Raw genomic sequence first — 18,907 nt, forward strand, 5'->3', positions numbered from 1 at the left:
TGTACATAGCAACTCTCTCTGCTCAGGTCTCAGTGCCCAGGGTTCACTTTTATTTCCCACATCATACTGTGGAACATCATCTCTTGCAGAAACATGAGTGGGACAGAAAGCAAACATTTTCCTGGTATTTATACATGGCAGAAGAATCTCTTGCATGCAGCATCATGTGAAAATTCCACAAATTGTAGCAGTTGGCTTGGTGGGGTATTTTTTCCCAATTATGGAACAACAGCTGGGCAATTGCATAGTTTTGATCTGGTATCAAGGAAAAGTACATTGCAGGGGTGCTGTGAATTCTAAACTCATACTGGTTGTTCAGGAGGCTATACCTGCGCATTCACATTTTTAATCATTATCAAAAGTTATTTAAAAATCCCATCATTCAAAATCCCCCATTGTGTTACAGGCCATGATTTGGTGAACAAAAAAAATCAAAATGCTCTCATAAAGCACTTTGAGAACCAAAGCTGAAAACTGCAGTGTGGGAGACAGGGTGTAGTGCCTGCAAACCATCTCAGTGAAGATTGCCATTAGCTGATGTCATGTGATCAGCCTGACCAAAATAACAACCCGAAGGCAGATGGATGCCTACTACCTGATTTATAGCACATTAAGACTCAGCACTCAAAACTCTATCATCCCTGTCCTGGCACATTTAGCAGCCACTACATACCAGAACCTCTGCTATTGATGCCAGTCCTTGGCATGAGGTTGTGAATGTGACCAGCTGTATCCTGAAATAAGTGTCCCTGCTGTTGGCCATCATGGGGCTGGAGAAATTTATAGTACTTACAAGGTACATGTGGATAGCTATAGTTGAGATGGGACAGACTTACAGTCACCCCCTGCAGTTAAGTTAGACACATTCTGTCTCATTTTCAGTGACATAGACACAGCTGACCCTGGTGTCACGCATGACAGCTGGCCCTGCAGAGAGCATGGCCACCCTGCCTCCTACAGAGTTCAAGTCTCCTCCACCATGAAGTTCCACAATGCATCCTGCTCCTTTGCTCTCCTTTTCCCATCCTCACTGATTGCAGCCTGTCTGAACATGTTTCTGCAGCAAAACTGGCATGAAGACTGAGTGAGGTGCCAAGCAAGGTGCTTTACAGAGGCAGTGTGACTGAGTCACAGGCTGAGCAGCCCAGCTTAGGGCAGGGCAACTGTTAAAAGTGCCTTGGGCACCCCTAAAGGCTTGCGGATTTTGTATTGTGCATATGAATATATCCTGTAATATTCTCTAGCTTTCATGCAGCTCTGTTCAGCTGTAGCTTTTTGATGGCCGAATTTACTGCTGGTGTAAAATTCTGCTACTTTTTGAGAGATTACTACACAAGATGAATTTGGAGCTAGATCATGTTTTAAATGATGATCTCTTATTCCCTTTACTCCATGTACCCAGAAGCAGTGGAATGAACTTGCAAGTTAGGTATAGCAAACACAAATCAAAGGAAACAAAAATCAAGAGGAAAGGAGTGGCCTTATAATCAGAGCTCAGGGTTAGGAAATCTCAATTCTCAAGGCTTCCTGAAAAATTCCCTTTTCTTCCATGGGTCTCACAGAGGAGGATATTCTTAATCACTCTGCACAGCACCTTACTGCACTTACCCTTCTGACACTCACACATTTGTTTCACTGACTTTACTCCTTGTAATAAGGAGTTAACTCTGGTTGACTTTGTGAGCCTATGCTTGACCGAGGTCACAGTTTCTTGCTGTAAACAAGCTGCATTTCTATACTGAAAAGAAGAATTTAATTCAAGAACACTTGCTCCTGCAGTCTTCTCCCGTGGAAGGCAAGTGTGAGAAAGAATATCCCTTACAAAGTGCATGGAGGCCGCTCTACTCAAGGGAAAGGTCAGGTTGTGGAGAGAGATTTCTCTTCTGATGAAGTGTATTTGCTGATAGGAGAACATGTTTTGACACATGAAGAAGGCACGTACCCTCCCAGGCAAATACCAATCTGCAGTTTGCAACAGGCCACTAGAACTTGACATAGAAGCTGCAGTAAAAATGTAATTGATTTAAAACCAATTGCAACCTTGTTACCCTGAACAGGGGCAATGTCATTAACTACAAACTGGTAGAGTTGTGGGGGAGAAGGGGTAAATCCTCACACTTTTCATTTACAGAATCACAGAAAGGGCAAGATTGGAAGGCACCAGAGCAGGTCATCCAATCCAACCTCCGTGTTCAAACAGCATCATCCTACTGCACCTTGAGGGGAGACCTCATCACAGTCTACAACTTCTCACATGGTGGAGGGGCACGCACTGGCCTCCTTTCTCTGGCAGCCAACACCAGGACCTGAGGGAATGGCCTGAAGTTATGTCAGGGGAGGTTCAGGTTGGGCATCTCAAAAAGGTTTTTCACCCAGAGGGTGGTCAAGCACTGGGACAGGCTCCCCAGGGGTGCGGTCACAGCACCTAGCCTGATAGAAGCATCTGGACAATGTTCTCAGGTACATTATTTAACTCTTGGGGGTGTCCTTTGCAGGGTCAAGAGTTGCACTTCATTATCTTTGTGGGTCCTTTCCAGCTTAAGAGTACTCTGTGATTCTGCAAAAATGCATCCAGGTGGCTCTCCTTACTGTGCAGATACTGAAAGCACATTGGGGACGAGCCAAACAGTGCTCTCAAAGGACCAGACGCTGAAGGTGCCAGCGCGACACACGTGTTGTGTATGTGTGCCCACATCTGCCTGCTCATTCCAGCAGGTCACCACCCAAGGACCACCACAGTGGGGGCGGACAGGTGACCAAGCCCGCCCGACCCTGAAGCACGCTGAAAGACCAGACGAGGCCAGCGGGAGGCTGCGGGCCCACGCCATTTCCCCGGGCACCCCACAGGCAACGCGCGGCCGGGAGCGAGCCGCTTGTTACGAGGGAAGCACGGGCCACGCGCATGCGCCGCCACCGCTCCGGCCGCGTCCGCGGCCCGGGAGGAACGGGGCGGGCGGGGGAGCGGGCGCGCGCTGCCGTAGCTGCGCCTGCGCGGGCGGTTCCGGGGCGGGCGTGAGCGGGGCCGAGCGGAGCCGTGGGTGGCCGCGGCTGTGCCCGGCGCTCTGCGTGCCGCTGCCGCGGGGCATGGTGAGCAAGGGGCCGCTGCTGCGCCTGCTGACCGCCATCAACCGCAGGAGGATGAAGCTGCTCATGGGGCTCGCCTTCGTCGCCTACGTCGCCTGTGAGTGAGCGGGGGTGGGGGCGGGTCTGGCACGGCCATTCATTGCCCGCTGGCACGGCGCCCCCCGTGCCCTCCGCCCGCCGTGAGGGAGATGAGGAGGAAGATGTGGCGGCGGCACTTCCCGCACCCCGTTGCGCTGCCCGGTTGCGGGCGCGCCGCAGCGCGGCCCGGCGGGGCAGGGGCTCCCCGCGGGAGGCTCCGGGCGCGGGGCTCGGGTTCCTGCCCGCCGAAACTTTCCCGAGCGCGGCGGGCAGCCGTGCCGGGCGGCCCCGTCAGTCGTCGCTCTCCTGCCCGTCCCGAGGGCTTGCGGGCAGCGGTGCGGGCGGGACGTGGCTCAGGGAGCGTTTCCGCAGCCGCTCCTGTCCTCAGAGCGCGCTTTGTCCGCCCCGATCGCCACCTGGTAGCGGTGAGCAGCCCTCGGGGAAGTTTTTCCAGGGTAGGCCTCGTGTCTGGTTTTTGTAAAATCCTCCCAAGTCCTTTGGGGGCTAAATAAATGTTTGTTTATTAACTCAGCGCGTAGCTGGAGTCTTAAGAGCCAGGAGAGAGGCACAGAGGTACTTTAGAAAATCTTAGAACAGCCAGTGACGGGGATGTTTATGACTTCACTTACTAGCAGTGAGTCAGATAGATTTAAAATGGATTTAAAATGCTGTCCTGTCAGCTCTATTCTCGTACTTGTTTTTTCTGTTGCAATTTTAACTTATTTTGTTTTAGCCTGTTTTGTTTTCAGACTCAGGTAGATTCTGTGTGGACAGCACGATACCTTGTCAGTTCAAGCAGGGAGCAAGCCATTCTCTTGAGGCTTGAAGGCACATAGGTACAGGTGAGCTAGCTGTGGGGGTGAGTGTGTGCATCACATTTCAGAACCTCCCTTTGGGTTTGGGAAGGTGCAGAGGTACAACACAAGTGATTTTGTTAGAGGAATGGTGTTTCCTACCACAGAAACACGGCAATTCCCTTCATTACCATATGTTATTGTCTTTACTGGACCTCACGATTTAGGTGCTTCTGTTACCATTGAAGTTGTGTTTCAGCTCTGACTTTCAGGACAGTTTGTTTGTCCAAGTGACTTCAGGTCCCTTGCATCCTGACAGCTTAATGTCAGTTCTTATTTTGAAAGTTTACATGTTTTGCTAAGAGTGATAGTTTTCAAAACGAAAATTAATAGGCTGCTGTGAAAACTGGATTTGAGTGGCAGGTGATGTGGTCATTGGGACCTAGCTATTGATGATATTCTGTGGATGGTAATTGGCGTTTGCTTTCTAACTCTGTGACTGCTTGTTTTTTGGGGATTCAGAAAAAAAGTGGAGGAGGAGAGGGACTGCAGGTCGGTGTGGCAAAAAAAGTGGCTTGAAAAGGCAGTAAGTTGCAGTCTGATGGGAACATATTTTTTGCATATCTAACATGCGGTGCTTTCCCATCTTCTGACTAGAGATCAAAAGTGGTGACATCCTTCGGTATCAGCTGCATAGTATGGTATGGTAGCAGATGCCACTGCTCTGTCAGATTCTAGAGAGAATATTTTTTGTTTGCTTCTCTCAGAAGTGATTATTTATAATCCCATTCACCTACCCTAAAAGGGTACTCCTCACAATGTTACTGAATCATCACTACTCTCTGCTTGCAGTCAGATAATGCCTGACTGAAATAGCAGAGAATCTGAGAAAACTGAGCAGCTGGTGTAGGTGTATGTGCTGGCACTTCTTACATTCCTTCTTTCTCAAGTACTCTCCAAATGACTAAGTGTTTTTAGGCTGTGCACCTCCTTTCCATGAATTTCCATTCAGTATTAGGGCATGGGCAGTCAGACTTTGAGCACATTTTACAGGGAATGAGATAGTTGGCAAGGACATTATTTTTTTCTGGACTAGAGGATAGGACTTTTTAAATAGTGCCATTTTGTCAACCTGTGTGTGAAACCCTGAGCAAATGTTTTGGGAATATAATTTAGAAAAATGTCTTATTTCCTAGAAATCTTTTGCCTTTGAATGCAAATTGGTTACAAAGGTGCCCGAAGAACTTCTCTGTGCAAGTTTGCAAACTAGAGAAAGAACTTTTTGCATACAGTTGAAACACTGTGAGCTATTTCACTCTCAGGAGTCATTGAGCGGCTCTTGGTAGTTTCACACAGTGGTGGATGGCTGGGCTGTCTTCAGTATCACTGCTCCCCATCCATACAATGACTGAAATTTCTTTGTTATGCGCCAGATGAAGGAGCTGGTCTGGACTGAGATCACCCTTTTGTGTTAAAGCTGTTTGACAGTGTGGGTATTCAACAGCTGTTTGGCTCCAGCTTCAGGAGGTGGTGCGCAGTGGTAAAATGGGATAAAAGCTGGCAGTGCTGCTGGCAGTGTTGCCATCACATTTGCAGGTCTGCAATTAGGAGCCTGTCTCGACTGAGTCCTGTTTACTTTGAATGAAGTGCTGTCATGGCATAAGACACACTGTATAAGATCCCTAGAATTCCTTTATGGACTTCACTTGGTTCCCTAGTAGCACTTAGAGCCAGAAAGATCCTTACTTTGGATTTGAATTAAGGTAGTATTTGATGCCTTAAGTCTAATTTATATTAGTTTTAAGAAATCATTTACTTGAAACATTGTGCTATGCATGGTGTATATGTATAAAAATAGAATTCAAAAGGAGCATTTCTATGTAGCAGGCAATTGAAAGCTGTTGTAACTTAAGCAACTGTTTCCTGGGAGAAGGAAGTGAATAAAGTTTAAAATTTACCTTTACCTTTTCTGCAGTCCTGGGTGAAAGGGGTGATGTTGTTCCCCACTGCCCAGGTGATGAATTTGGAGATTCTGCAGCTAGCAAGCTGTTTGAATCACTCTGTAATATGTCTGACTGCTGCTCAATTTTTTTATTAATAATCTTCATAACTGACTTAGTTGACTCACCTCCAGTGCTGTCTTCTTCTGTGAACATTGCATGACTGTACTGTGCTACATATAGTGGGAAACCTTGCCCAGAGACTGAGTTTGCATTGCCCTTTTAAAGGGAAAAAGTCTTCTGCTCCAACTTTCCTCTGATTTAACCCCCAGCAAAATAGTGGAGGAGTGCTAATGCTAACCAAAGTGGGGTGGAGGGGTGTGTGGAGGTGGACTGAAACAAATTCTTTCAGTCATGAGCTCCACTTATATCATCTTGAATAAGTGGTTATGAAACCACAGCTTCAGAACGTGAGGTGGTTATGAACAGAAGTGAAGTGGGTTTAATTGATTTTAGTTGTCTGTAATGAGGAATGTAGACAGATCATAAAAGAGCAGAGAATTAAATTAATAATGTTAAAAAACTTCATCACACTATGAATAACTTATATGCAAGCTGAGAGTGTTCCTCTCTTTTTAAAAATCTGTGTATATGCAAGCTGAGAGTGTTCCTCTCTTTTTAAAAATCTGTGTGTTGGGATGTCAATAGACAAACACCTTAAACTCACTCCCTTGGAAGTTTTGGGTGTGTATTCAGCTTTATAGGGACGTGCAACCATGCTTCAGTGGAACTGCCTTTGCAGAATCAGAACCTATTTGAGTTGTTGGAAATACACTTAGAATCTTGTACCCAGGATTTAAAGACCAGACCATCAGTCTGCGTGGTTTGCTTTAATCTTGATGCTACTGTAAATAATCTTCTGATGTATGACAGGGCAGTTGCATGTTCTTAATGAAAAAGTTAAGAGCTCTGTTTCTGGTAAAGTAGAACAGTTCTCTTTACTCATTTGTAGATCAAATGGTTCTCAGGAAGTATATCAGCAGGCTTGTTCCTTTTCCAAGGGGAAAATGGAATAGTAGGGTGCTGTCATGAGATCCAAGCTAAAGACCTCATTTCCTTTGTAAGGTAAGTTATAGCACAGCTATTAGAACAACTTAGAAATGAAATGTCAAAATAATGTGAGGGAAGTACATCCTGTAGTATAGTGGCTTGACTTTTCACAACATTGTTAGTTTCCATGGTTGTTATGCTTTGTTTTATAGGATTAGCCATTTGTTTTTGTCAGATTTTCATCAGCTAGGAAGAATACAATGTTCTCTTCTCAAAATATCGAGGTGTGAGTGAGCTTTTCAGTTTGAATCTTACCAGCCCCTTGCATGCTGTTTGTCTTGCATATGTTCAAAACGAAGATTAAATGTTACTTAATGTTTTGTTTTGATAAGCTTTTACTTCCACTTTTCATAATAGAAGAGCAGTTATCAAGTTGGTCCTGCCCTATTGCTTCAGGCTGTCTCAGTGTTATTCCGTATCAGAAGTCTTCCTTCTCCATCCATTTTTTAACTAGATGTCAGGATTGGTTGGCCATGGAGGAGTTCAAAATGGTTGTGTAGGACATCAGGATTGCTGGCAAGCAGCTTGATTCAGCAAGTTGCCTTTCGTTTGTGGGTTTGTGCAGATAAGTTCACTGTCGTAACAGCTTCCAGTTCCCTGCTCATCAGGCTTGCAACTAGCTGTACTCGTGTAGCTTATGAAAATTTGTTCATGCTTCAGTTGTTTATCAGAATAGATGGACTCTGACTATGCCTTGCTAGCCATGATGTTCTAAAACAATTTTTGGCATCCTGGAGAAATTAATCTCACGGTTCCTCTCTTAACTACATTTAATATTTAATCTTTAATATCTTACCTCCACTTGGTATTTGTCTCTTCTACAGCATGTTCAGGAGACAGCCCTGTCATCATTCCACTCAAGGACAAATACTCTTAGGGCTTTCACCTTCTTTACCCTCTGTTTTTGCAAGGGGGAATATTTCTCGACATTTATATTGCTTGTTTCTTTTTTCTAAGGTTGGTTGACCAAAGCAGAGTTTGGTTGAAACTGGTAGTTTTCAGGGAGAGGAGGGGGTTATTGCATCAATTTACCTGAAGGGATTTGTGGAAGGTAGCTGGGAAAAGTGAGTTTGTTTCAGTTACAGTGCTGACCATTGGAACATTCTGTGAGTCCACTGAAAACAATCTTAGCTATCACCAGATGAGTCAGTGGAGGAGCAGTGGTAAAGAATGATATGCTGAAGATATGAGGCGGGAAGGAGTAGCAACAGTGAATACAGAATTGGAAAAAAGACTTAATGGAAAATTTCAAGAGAATTTTCCATCTGGGAAACTAAGAACAAAATTCAGTCATAAAGTGATGATGCTAATTGAAATGTTAAAAAAAAGTACCCTTGGCTACCTTCCCATGCAGTATGAAGCTCCATTGCCTCTTGTAAAGAAACAACATTATGCAAATTTTCTGTGTCACAGCTGTAGGAGAGTATTGGCTTGCCAAGGTTTAAGCGTTTGCTCTTAAGAGGGAGTGGAGAAATTTCCTGGTGATTGTGTTGCCTTTGTTTTGCTAGTTGATGACTAGCTGAAGTGTTGACATAGAGTGGCAATGGTGCTGTCCAAGATACAAGATGTCCAAGATACATCTTTCCCTTAGCAAACCCTGTGTCTTTGTGTCTAGGATGCTTCTCGTGTGGGAAAAGCTACAGTTCCTATCTGCTGTCTTTGATTTGAGGCAGGAACTTTACTGTTGAGCAAGGCATCAGTTTGGGAGATGCAACAAGAACTATTTGCCATACAGAGATCTGTGTAGACTTACCAGGGTTGTATTTTTTTCAAAATCTTTTTTAATATTCAAGTTGTTGTACTTTCCCCAAAGGCATAATCATAAAATTCATTCGGTAAGGTGGATTTTTTTAATACAAAGTTATGATTAATAATTGTATGTTGTTATCTCCACTAATATTGCAAAATACTCTCATCAGTAAAATAATTCTCTAAAGAAAATTAACACACTGCTGGAATTACAGATGAACTACAGTTGAGAGGATTTTTTATTCTTATATAATCAAGACTATAAAAGGTGATTTGAAATATATTGGCCAAATCATAAAATGGTTTGCATTGGATGAGACCTCTAAAGATCATCTAATCCAGTCCCCCACTACCCTGGTGGGATGTTCTACATCTTTCAGTAGAACAGGTTGCTTAGACTCCTGTCCGGCCTCACATTGTTTACAGGTGTGGGCCATCCAAAACTTTTCTGGACAACCTGTTACAGGCTTGCCACTCTCATAGTAAAGAATTACTTCCTTGCATCTTACTTAAACCTACTGTCTTTCAGGCTGGCACCATTGCCTCTTAAGGATCCTGTCACTACAGGCCTTGCTAGAAAGTTTTTCTTCATTGTTCTTATAAGCCCCTTTTAAGTAAGTCACAGTAAGGTCTCTTCAGAGCCTTCTCTTTTCCAGGCTCTTCTAATCAGCTCTCCCAGACAGTCCTCATAAGAGAGGTGTTTTATCCCTCTGATGATGGGTTGTGGCCCTCCTCTGGACCCTCTCTAACAAGTCAATGTGTTTCTTGTCCTGGGAGCCCGAGAGCTGTATGCAGGTGTCTCATGAGAGTAGAGTGGAGAGGAAGAATCACCTCAGCTGACATGGTGACCACACTTCTTTTTGTGCTGCCCAGTGTTTTTGATTTGTTTTCTGAGCTGAAAGTGTGTGTTGCCATTTCATGTCCAAATTTTCTACCAGTACCCCCAGGACCTTCTTGACAGGGCTGCTCTCAGTCCTCTTGTAACTCAGTGTGTACTGATACTGGTGGTTGCTCCAACCCAGGTGCAAGGCCTTGCACTTGCCTTGAACTTCAAAAGGTTCATGTTTTCCCACTCCTTAAGCTTGTCATTGTCCCTCTGGATGGCATCCCTTCCCTCAATACACCTACCAGCTCAGTGTTGTCTGCAACTTGCTGGGGATGCACTCAGTGCTGTGTCTGTGTCATTAATGGAGATACTGAGCAGTACTGATCCCAGTGCACCCCCCTGATGGGCACCAGTTTTTACTGATCTCCCTTTGGGCACTGAGTCCTGGGTGCAGCCACCCAGCTGCCATTGCTTGAGAAGTCCATCAAAGTAATATTTCTGCAATTTAGCCTCAAGGTGTTGTGTGGGAAGTAATAGTTTCCTAAAGAAAAGAATTGTTTTCTTTATTATTTCTTTATTATTAAATATGTAAAGTAATTAAATTAAAACTTTAATGCAATTGTATTAAAAAGCATTTTATGTTTTCCCTTGCATGTTCTCTCTTTTTGTCAGGTTTGAGTCTGGAAACTAAGAACTTATTTCTTCTAGGAGACTGAAGTTATTGAGTGACTGTGGAGAGTCAGATTTAAGCAAAAAAAAAAAAAAACCCTTTTTTGAATGCTGTTGCATCTCTCTGCAATGGAGAGTTTGACTGAAGCAATTCACATTGGATTTTCAGAGCATATGAGTTTGCTCTAAAAATTCTGGTTATGACTGTATATCAATTAATATAATTCCTGCATGCTGTATTTGTAACAAATATCATCTTGTAACCTCTATATTTTGAGGAGCAGAAGTTGAAAGGTGAGCAATACAGGGAAAAATCCCAGTGCTTTTGGCTAAATCTATTTAGAGAAAAGTTTGTGTAAGTGTTTCTTTAACAATGTCCTGAAAATGCAAACAATAAAGCATTTGGGAAAGAATATTGTTTTAAAAGAGATTGTATCTGGTTTTGGTACAGTTGGATCTCTATGGACATCACAGTTTTGCTTTTTAAAACATCTGTTTTGAAATATATGTGATGCTGAAACTAGTGATGTCACTAATAATTTCAAATTGAATGTATATTACTGTTGAGGGCCTGTGGTAGTGTGTGACTTGATTTTAATGTCATTTAAAGAAGCCCAGAGAGGAGGGATAAAGATACAGCGTTCTTTTGAGATTGTGTTTTTTCTCCACCTTCAGGTTGTGACAGTGTTGTTTTTCTGGTTCCTCAGCCTATTGTGGATGAGTTAATTATGGCATGTAAGGTTCTCTTAGGGTAGTAATCTGTATTTGATAGAAACCTGTACAAAAAGTATTATTGCAGATGACAAATTCAAAAGATATTTAGATGAAAACATACATCCTATTCCTATGTTCTGAGGATCTGGAAAGATAATACTTGCCTGCTATGAAATGCAGCTGGTCAGAGTTAAGTCTGACTGTGATATTGAAGTGTCCATTTCATAGTAGATGCTCAGCAAAACCCCAGCTAAATACTTGGGATTTCTATTGTATTTTTCAAGTGTGATTTAACAGATTTTATATTTTGTGTTGTTGTGGTGTGGGGTTGGTTTTTTTTTTTTTTTTTTTTTTTTTTTTTTTTTTTTTTTTTTTTTTTTTTTTTTTTTTTTTTTGTTTCTTTGTTTTTGTTTGTTTGGGGATTTTTTTGTTTCTTTGTTTTTTACTTAAAGTAGGCATGGTTGGTTTGTATCCAAAGGATAGCTCCTTTACTGACAGTATCCCAGTCATTGCAGTCCTCTGCATTCAGCATCATTTCAGAACAGGGCTTCTCTAGAAAAACTAAACAAACTTTTAAATTTCCAGGAATGTAAATACATTCAGTAGGAACAAAATCAACACCAAATTCTTTACTCATATATGACTAATTGCCTTTAAGGGAGGTTTGAGAAGTCTTGAAAACTGACAACAATTTTACTGTAAGACTGTGCCTGCCACGTAGTTACAGCTTAATCTCAGTGGCTGGGGAAAGAAATAGAAAAGCATTTGGGTTTTCTACAAACCCTGAGGGATTAATATTTAGTCAGATAAATGTAAATACCTCTTTAATAAAAATACTGTGATTAGAGCATTAAGAAACCTTTTTTTCCTTTCCTCTAAAAGAGGCTCTTTTAGAGAGTTCTTCATCATTTCAGTCAAGGCATGATGTCTTTCTGTGGAAGCCTTCACTTTAAAGTGTAATGTCTGTGGAAATTGTTAGTGACTAATGTACTTTACTCTTCATGGTACTTGCAATTAATCCTTGCAAAAATGCTGCACTAAAAATTATTTCATTGTTTTATGAAAAGGATGCAAAGGGGAAAAGACACCTCAAAACAGATAGGTGTAGTCCTAGTTTTACTCCTCCTCCTACAGGCCATTAAAACAGGCTACAACAATTCAGATATTCTGCTCACTCCCCTAATGCCAATTTATTATGATGTTAGTCAGTCATTGGGTGAGGTTTAAAATCAGTCTTTGGAAGAAGTAGAACCCTGGTCTCCTTCTCTTGTAGGTGAGTGTCTTAATTGTTATGTTACAAGTCATGCTTCTGTTTAGTCCAATGAATCATGAATTCTTCCCTGCACAGTTTCAGTAGATGGCAGGAAGACTATGTTTATGAATGCTTTCTAGTTGGATGAGTTGGAAGTTCTTCACAGAGGATGTTCTGTGTGGCTGTGGGGGGTGAGGATGTTAAATCTCTACAGCCTGAGAATTGGCACAGGACTATTATCCTGGATTAATACATTTTGGCTTAAAAGATTTGGCTTTAGACTTGAATTTTTAAAACTGACTTTTACTGTGAAGTTCTGGGTTGTGTTACTGTTTGCTCAAATTTGGTCCATTAGGAGTCTCATGCTTTTGAAAGCTGGGTTTGTGTAGTGCCTAATTCATGACCTTGCCGATGTGGAAGATTTTTTTAACCATCTGTGTTTGCAGAGTTTGGGGACTGAACTTGATGGGCCTATCAAGTGGTTTTGTGATGCCTGTAATGATTTTCATCTTGAATTTAGGCTTGTCGTTTTCATCATTCGGCTTGTGGATTTGGACCTACTTACCTCTATGTTTCCATCATTCTTGCTTGAATGTCAAACCAGCCTTGACTTAACCTTTAGGGCAGGGAAATCCTCCGTGAGCCAGTTGTGCTTCTGGTTCTGCTGCTGGGTAAGCCCGTTATATAAACAGCTGTGTATTTGGAAGGAAAACAGCCAAACCTTATTTCCACTCTTGTACAAAAATATTAGCTCTGATCCCTTCAACTTTGCTGTAAGCTCCATGTGAGCACCAGTAGCCAAAGAGATCCTTTTTAGAATTGTGCATTCAGATCCTTTATAAGGGCAGTCAGTATGTTGAAGTGAGATTTTGCAACATCTCTCTACACATGAGAGACTTCAGGGTTCTTCTGATCTCTCTGGGTGATAGTTCCTGTGTGGTTAATTTTGCAATTTTTGAATTTTTTTTCCTTTTCAGTGGTACCCAATACGTTTTGTAAAAGTTTAATGGGAGGTCATTTGCTCCTACAGAACTGAGATATCAAAAACAGTGTTTCTGGAAGGATGTGAATGCCTTTTTGCACTTCCCTTCCCTGCTGTGGGCACTGAGCACACACAAGTCACATGTTTTCTTTAGGAAGCCAGTTCTTTGTATGCAATGTGGCTTCACTTCATTTGTTGTCTTTGCAGCAAAATTGGGAGGGTGGTATTTGTTGCAGCTGGCAACTCCTTTTTTTTGTTTTTCTTCAATCAATTCCTACATCACTAGCTAAACCCAGATGCTTCCTGCCACTGCATAACCACTTACATTATTTGTATGTATTTCTCTAACTGGAGAATTCTGTACCTGTAACTGCCAGATTGTCATCACTCATTAAAAGAAAAGTTTTTTTTTCATTAGTGTGATCATGCATAATTCTAAAATCCTAGCCAGAGGGTAAATAGCTTGAATTTAACTCTGCTCAATGCCGTATCTTGTTTTCACCAATTAAATTTACTTTATCTAGTTAACACAAAATCCAGGTTATTTAAAAATTCAGTTGGATTTTATGTGTCATTTGTTCTAATATAATAAAGCATCCCTCTCTTTTCCCCAGATGATGACAGGTGGTTTTATGGTATCACCACAGATAACACAGAGCTCTCCTACAGCTTATTTCTTAGTCTGTCATGGATTCTTTTGAGTTACTCGTGAATTACTCAGCAGCACTCAGCACTTAAGAACAGTTCAGTAGCTTTCCCATCCCCTGAAGGCTAGAACAACTGCATTACTGAATCCTCATTTGTGTCCTCCCTACTCCTCCTTCCTGGGAATGTTTAATTTGTCCTGTCTGGGAGGTGCCTGTGACTGTAGCATTGTTTTTTGTTTTGTTTCTGTAACTCCTCATCGCCTGCTTGAGCTCATTGAGTAATAGTGGTGGAAATGTATGTGCAAAGCCTAAAGGTAGGCAAAATACTTTACAGCTTACAAAATCTGTGGACACTTGATAAGTTTTCTATATGTATGGTTATACTGCATATAGGCTACTCCCTAAGACCCAATGTAATTTTGTCCTTAGCTTGAGCTTTGTCTCTTAAAGAGCAACTCCAGAATGATTTTCTGGAGATGTTAGGAGTATATTTCCTGTGTTGCTTGTTTTGCAAAGTCCCTTACATAACTATTCCATGTTAATCTTGTTTGTCTTGGTGATGTGAAGTTGTCAAGTGTTCCTTGTCATTGTAGCCTGGTTTACAGCTTCTAATTTTTTCACTTTGAACTTTATTCTGTTTCCTAGGTGAAAGTTAAAAGTAAAGTCAGTGTTCTGATAGTCTTCCTATAATCACCTAAGCCCTGACCAGTTACATTTGTTACATCTTTTGGTCTTTGATTTTATATTGTGATTTATCTTTCTGTAAAACTTTCTTCCATGCAAACAGCAATAAATGAGTTTTGTTTACTTACTGAGGCATTGTAAGTTATATTGCTTAGGTGTCTTTTGTGTTTACATCAGATTATGTATGTATTTAGACACAATTATATGTGCACACAAGCACTTGCTACCTTTAATGCAGGACTCTTGAGACACCTCTTTGGACTGGTTCAGCTGTAGCCTGTAGTGGCCAGTCTTTTGTCACTCTGCAGTTTCTAATTTGTGTGGTTCAGGTCCACAGGGCTCCTTTCTTGCTCTTGTCATTTTTCCAGTTTCCCTAATAAACAAGTCGAGTGTTCTGTTTTATCCAGTCTGTGTGCAGTGACAAATTACAGGTTAGATAATTCCTGCGTATTTTTTTTACAGTCCCATGTAATCTCATCAGAATTCCAGCCATACTCTCAAACTGTGTTCTAGACACTTATATATGGGGGGATGTATATGTAACTTACTTAGATAGTTTGTGATTAACATACTTAATATTGTCTTAAATTCCTTCTGATGATAATAGGAAAAAATTACCTCAGGTACTGCTATATGTCGTTGTAATGTTTTCTCTCTTCTTATTTTCCAGCTGTATGGGGAAACTTTGTCAATATGAGGTAATGTATAAAATTTTTGTATTGACTGTCCTTATATTTAATAAAACTAATTTACCTTTCCTGTCAATATATATAAAGTAGGGAGAAAAACAGCAGCTCACACTGTTGCTTGGGTGGTTGCTAAGCAGCTGATACCATTTTTTTTTTTAAATACAAGTGTTCAGTCTCAAAAATTGTTGTATATTTGATATAGATCTCACCCGGAATTTTACTCAACACTTCATCTGCTTTTCTTTGCACAAATTCATCCTCTGATTTTGGCCAGTTGGTTGGCATACCTGTTTGTATAGGCTTGGATTGTTCTTTTTCTCAGCACAGACGTGACTGTATCTCAGTAATAATGTGGGCTTGAATATTGAAGAGCAGCACACTGCTTCCCATTACTATATTTCTGTACCTAGAATCAGAAATGTGCTTTGGAGAGTTTTTCCTCCTCCACAGTTAATTGGTAGAGAGTCTGATGGTTTAACTGCTGAAAACCAGAAAATCTTGCATTGTCCCCTAGAATTTTTTCCTTTAGAAACAGAAAGACAATATGTATGCAAAACATGCAGATTTTCACATTTCTGCTTGCGTGTGAGTTTGTCCTGCAGGAAAATTCACTGGGAAGACACAGCTGCAAGAGAAATTGAGGAGAATATGGGGACAGCTTGTTCCCTACAGCAAAGTCATTGTGTATTGAGGACAAAATACTTTACCATGTTGTTTTGCTGGTAAAGGGTTTTGGTATTCTGTTGCCACTCCTAGCAGCACATAGTAAGGAAAGCTTGAGACAAAATGAGACTAATAATAATGAATTTTCTCTAGGCTCTAATGCACCCAGCTTACCCTGGGAGTCTGTTCCTATCCCAAGTCGTCCACTCTAACTCCTCTTGGAGTTTCCCACCCTTGATGCAGAGAGTGCTCAGCTGTCAGGTGAACAGCTGCTGGGCTGCTGTAGGTTGCAGATGGAGATAGCGGTTAGATTACCACGTTATCATGACCAGTGAGCTATGGCAGCTTAGCAGCTGTTACATGAGCAGCTGAGCATTTCTTAACAAAGGACAAGAACCTCAGAGAGAGGTTTGAGGAGGTCAGGTGGGTGTGGGATCCTGATATTCCTGTTTATTTCCTGATCCAGTTTATTTCCTGATAAGCTGTCCTTATAAATTCTGCCACTACCTGCCTCTGAATTCTTATTTGAGATGTCCTTTATAGAACTGTTGAGGGTGAAAATCATTTATGAGGGACTGATATTGGTCCTCAGTCAGTAAGGTTGTCTTTGTTGGGAGGAAATGCTCATTAAGAAATAGATTGCAGAGTTGCCAGTCCTTGAGTTGCAGGATTTGTGGGTAAAAAAACAGTACGAACTATTTTTGAGGGGACCTTTTTAAATTATTAGGGGTTTTCCAAATTTTCCTTGCTCACTTATAATAGAGGAAAGGCTATCTATTCCACAGTTGTTTGCATAGTTTTTGTAAATTTCTGTTACTTGGGAAAGCATTTTCAAAATCCACCAGGATAGCTGAATACCACTTCCTTATAGTAAATTCATTCAACATTATCTTCAGGGTTTTTATTTGTCACTAGTGCAATAAACGACAACTTGATTTGAACAGATGGTTCAGGGAATGTGTGTCTTGGTGTTGGAATTTACTGTATTATTTAGAGATACAAATGAGTCTGGTCAGTAAGTCTTTGCCTCAGTAATATACAGAGTTGACTTTCTTAAAAAGTGAAAGTTTTTCAGAGGGTTATGAAGGGAATCATTGCTGTAACTTCTAACAGTGTGGTGTGTATATAAATATATATATATATATATCTGCTTAACAAAGGATCTTCTGTTTCTCTAGGTGTAATAAGTTCAGGTCCCAAGTAAAGGCGCTCTGTTTTTCACTTGAAAGAACTGCATTTTATGTTGGATACCCATGATTCCTCTAATATGCAAAAACTTAACTACTGTAAGATGAATAATTCCCCTTTCAGAAGGTTTAATTGAAAAAAAACCCAAAAGCATAGTAACACAAATGTTAGGAAAATTGCATAACCTTAATACAAGAGGTAGAATTTAAAAATACATATTCTACACTTGTAAAAATTTACTCAAAAGTGAACATAACTGAGACACTTTACCCAATTAGAATCTAAATAAGACCACACAGATCTGTGCAAGACACTGGCCTTTTAGACAGTACTCTATTTTCATGAGTTACCACAACATACTTCATCCTTGGCCTCATGTCAGAAGAGTAACATTTGTGTGAGAAGTCAGTTTGCCCATCAGGCAGTCGCTGAAGATGTGTTTTATTTAGTGCAGTTGGGGTTTTTCCCGTGTGTTTGGAAAAGTTCAAAGTCAAAGTGGGATACGTTTGCCGAAGGGAAAAAGTTTTGTCAGCGTACAGTAAGCATACAGAAGCAGAGACCCTCAAAGAGACATTTTCAGCCTTTGCACAGTAAATTTGCACTCAAAACCAGTAATTAAACACTTTTCTAAAATGCAGTTAATTTTCTATGTAAAATGAAGGTCATTTTTATTGCTACTGGTCTTTCCTGTGGGCTTGGTTCAGTTTCTGCCAAACTGATGGATTTCAATGAAAATTAGGCCATCCTCTTTAATTTGTTCTAATTACATTTTTTAAATAATACTAACTCGAGATGCTCTGAGGATACTATTTTAATATGATGCAGATGCAGTGGAGCAATTACTGCTTAGGTGTGGATTATTTTTTTTTTCTTTCCTTGCCAACAGGTCTCTTCAAGAAAATGGGGATCAGAAGGTGGAAAGTAGAATAGAGGAGGTTAGTTTCCTAATAGTTGTAATCTGTTTTATTTTGAGGACTCCATTTCACTTATTTCATGTTGAAGTGGTGTATTTACTTGTATCTCCTTACTCTTGATTCTACTAAATCATTGGAATTGTGTCTGTACATAAGTTTTGGAACTGCTGTTTGCTCTAGTGGAGTTTCTAACATTGATCTCTGACTCCACTTTATTTTCATTAAAACCTTTCTTGAAAGTGACACATCTCCTGATGCATTTGCTGCAGAGATTATGGTAGAATCCTCCCAAGAACTGTTTTATTAGTTACTTAAAGGATGTACACAAATTCTTTCCTCTGACTGCCTTATAAAATGTGAAGCATTTACAAGGTGCATTACAAATTTGAGGGTGCCCAAAATTGCTTTGCTTTGTTCTTAACTAATGAAAAAATATAGCAATGTTTGTGGCTGGGGTGGGTGTGCAGTGCCAAGGCTTTAAGCACAAGTCCTGGCAATTTCTGGAGTAGACATGGGGACTGAATCTGGACTGCTGTACCAGTGCCTCTGAATTTCCATTTTAGCCAGGGTTTATTGTGAAATATTGAGAATGTGTGCAACGGATGTTTCTCCAAATGTTTCAGCCTTCCAGTCTAATACCAATAAAACCAAGTATTAAATAGATGGAGAGGTCTTTGAGGTTGATACCACTTACCCTTTTGTGGGTGTGTGTGTTCCTGTACTAGTGTAGCCTGGTCTGCATAGTGTCTTGTATTCCAGCAGGTTTATATAGCAGTTGTTCCTCTGGACACAGTGAGCAGCCTACTGAAATTGCTTAAAATCAACAGAAAGCCCGTCCTCTTAGTTTGTCTTTGCATTCCTCTCTGGTTTTTTGCTTGGTTTTTTTGAATTTAAAAAAAAAAATTCTGGTAAGTGTTGCAACAA

At 41.1% G+C, this 18,907-nt stretch overlaps 1 protein-coding gene across 2 annotated transcripts in view; it reads left to right on the plus strand.

Annotated features, from left to right (window-relative positions):
- The first annotated feature begins 3,008 nt into the window (after nucleotides 1–3,008).
- UXS1 (UDP-glucuronate decarboxylase 1) overlaps nucleotides 3,009–18,907 on the plus strand; it is a 56,541-nt gene continuing 40,642 nt past the window's right edge. For both annotated transcript variants that reach the window (XM_041418194.1, XM_041418196.1), the window contains exons 1-3: nucleotides 3,009–3,181; nucleotides 15,200–15,227; nucleotides 17,956–18,004. In XM_041418194.1, the coding sequence (XP_041274128.1) occupies nucleotides 3,085–3,181; nucleotides 15,200–15,227; nucleotides 17,956–18,004 (174 nt within the window). In that variant the 5' untranslated portion in view covers nucleotides 3,009–3,084. The remainder of the gene's footprint in view (nucleotides 3,182–15,199; nucleotides 15,228–17,955; nucleotides 18,005–18,907) is intronic.

The sequence above is a fragment of the Onychostruthus taczanowskii genome, unplaced genomic scaffold (assembly GCF_017590055.1).
Source record: "Onychostruthus taczanowskii isolate IOZ18803 unplaced genomic scaffold, ASM1759005v1 scaffold58, whole genome shotgun sequence".
Taxonomy (NCBI): Eukaryota; Metazoa; Chordata; class Aves; order Passeriformes; family Passeridae; genus Onychostruthus; species Onychostruthus taczanowskii.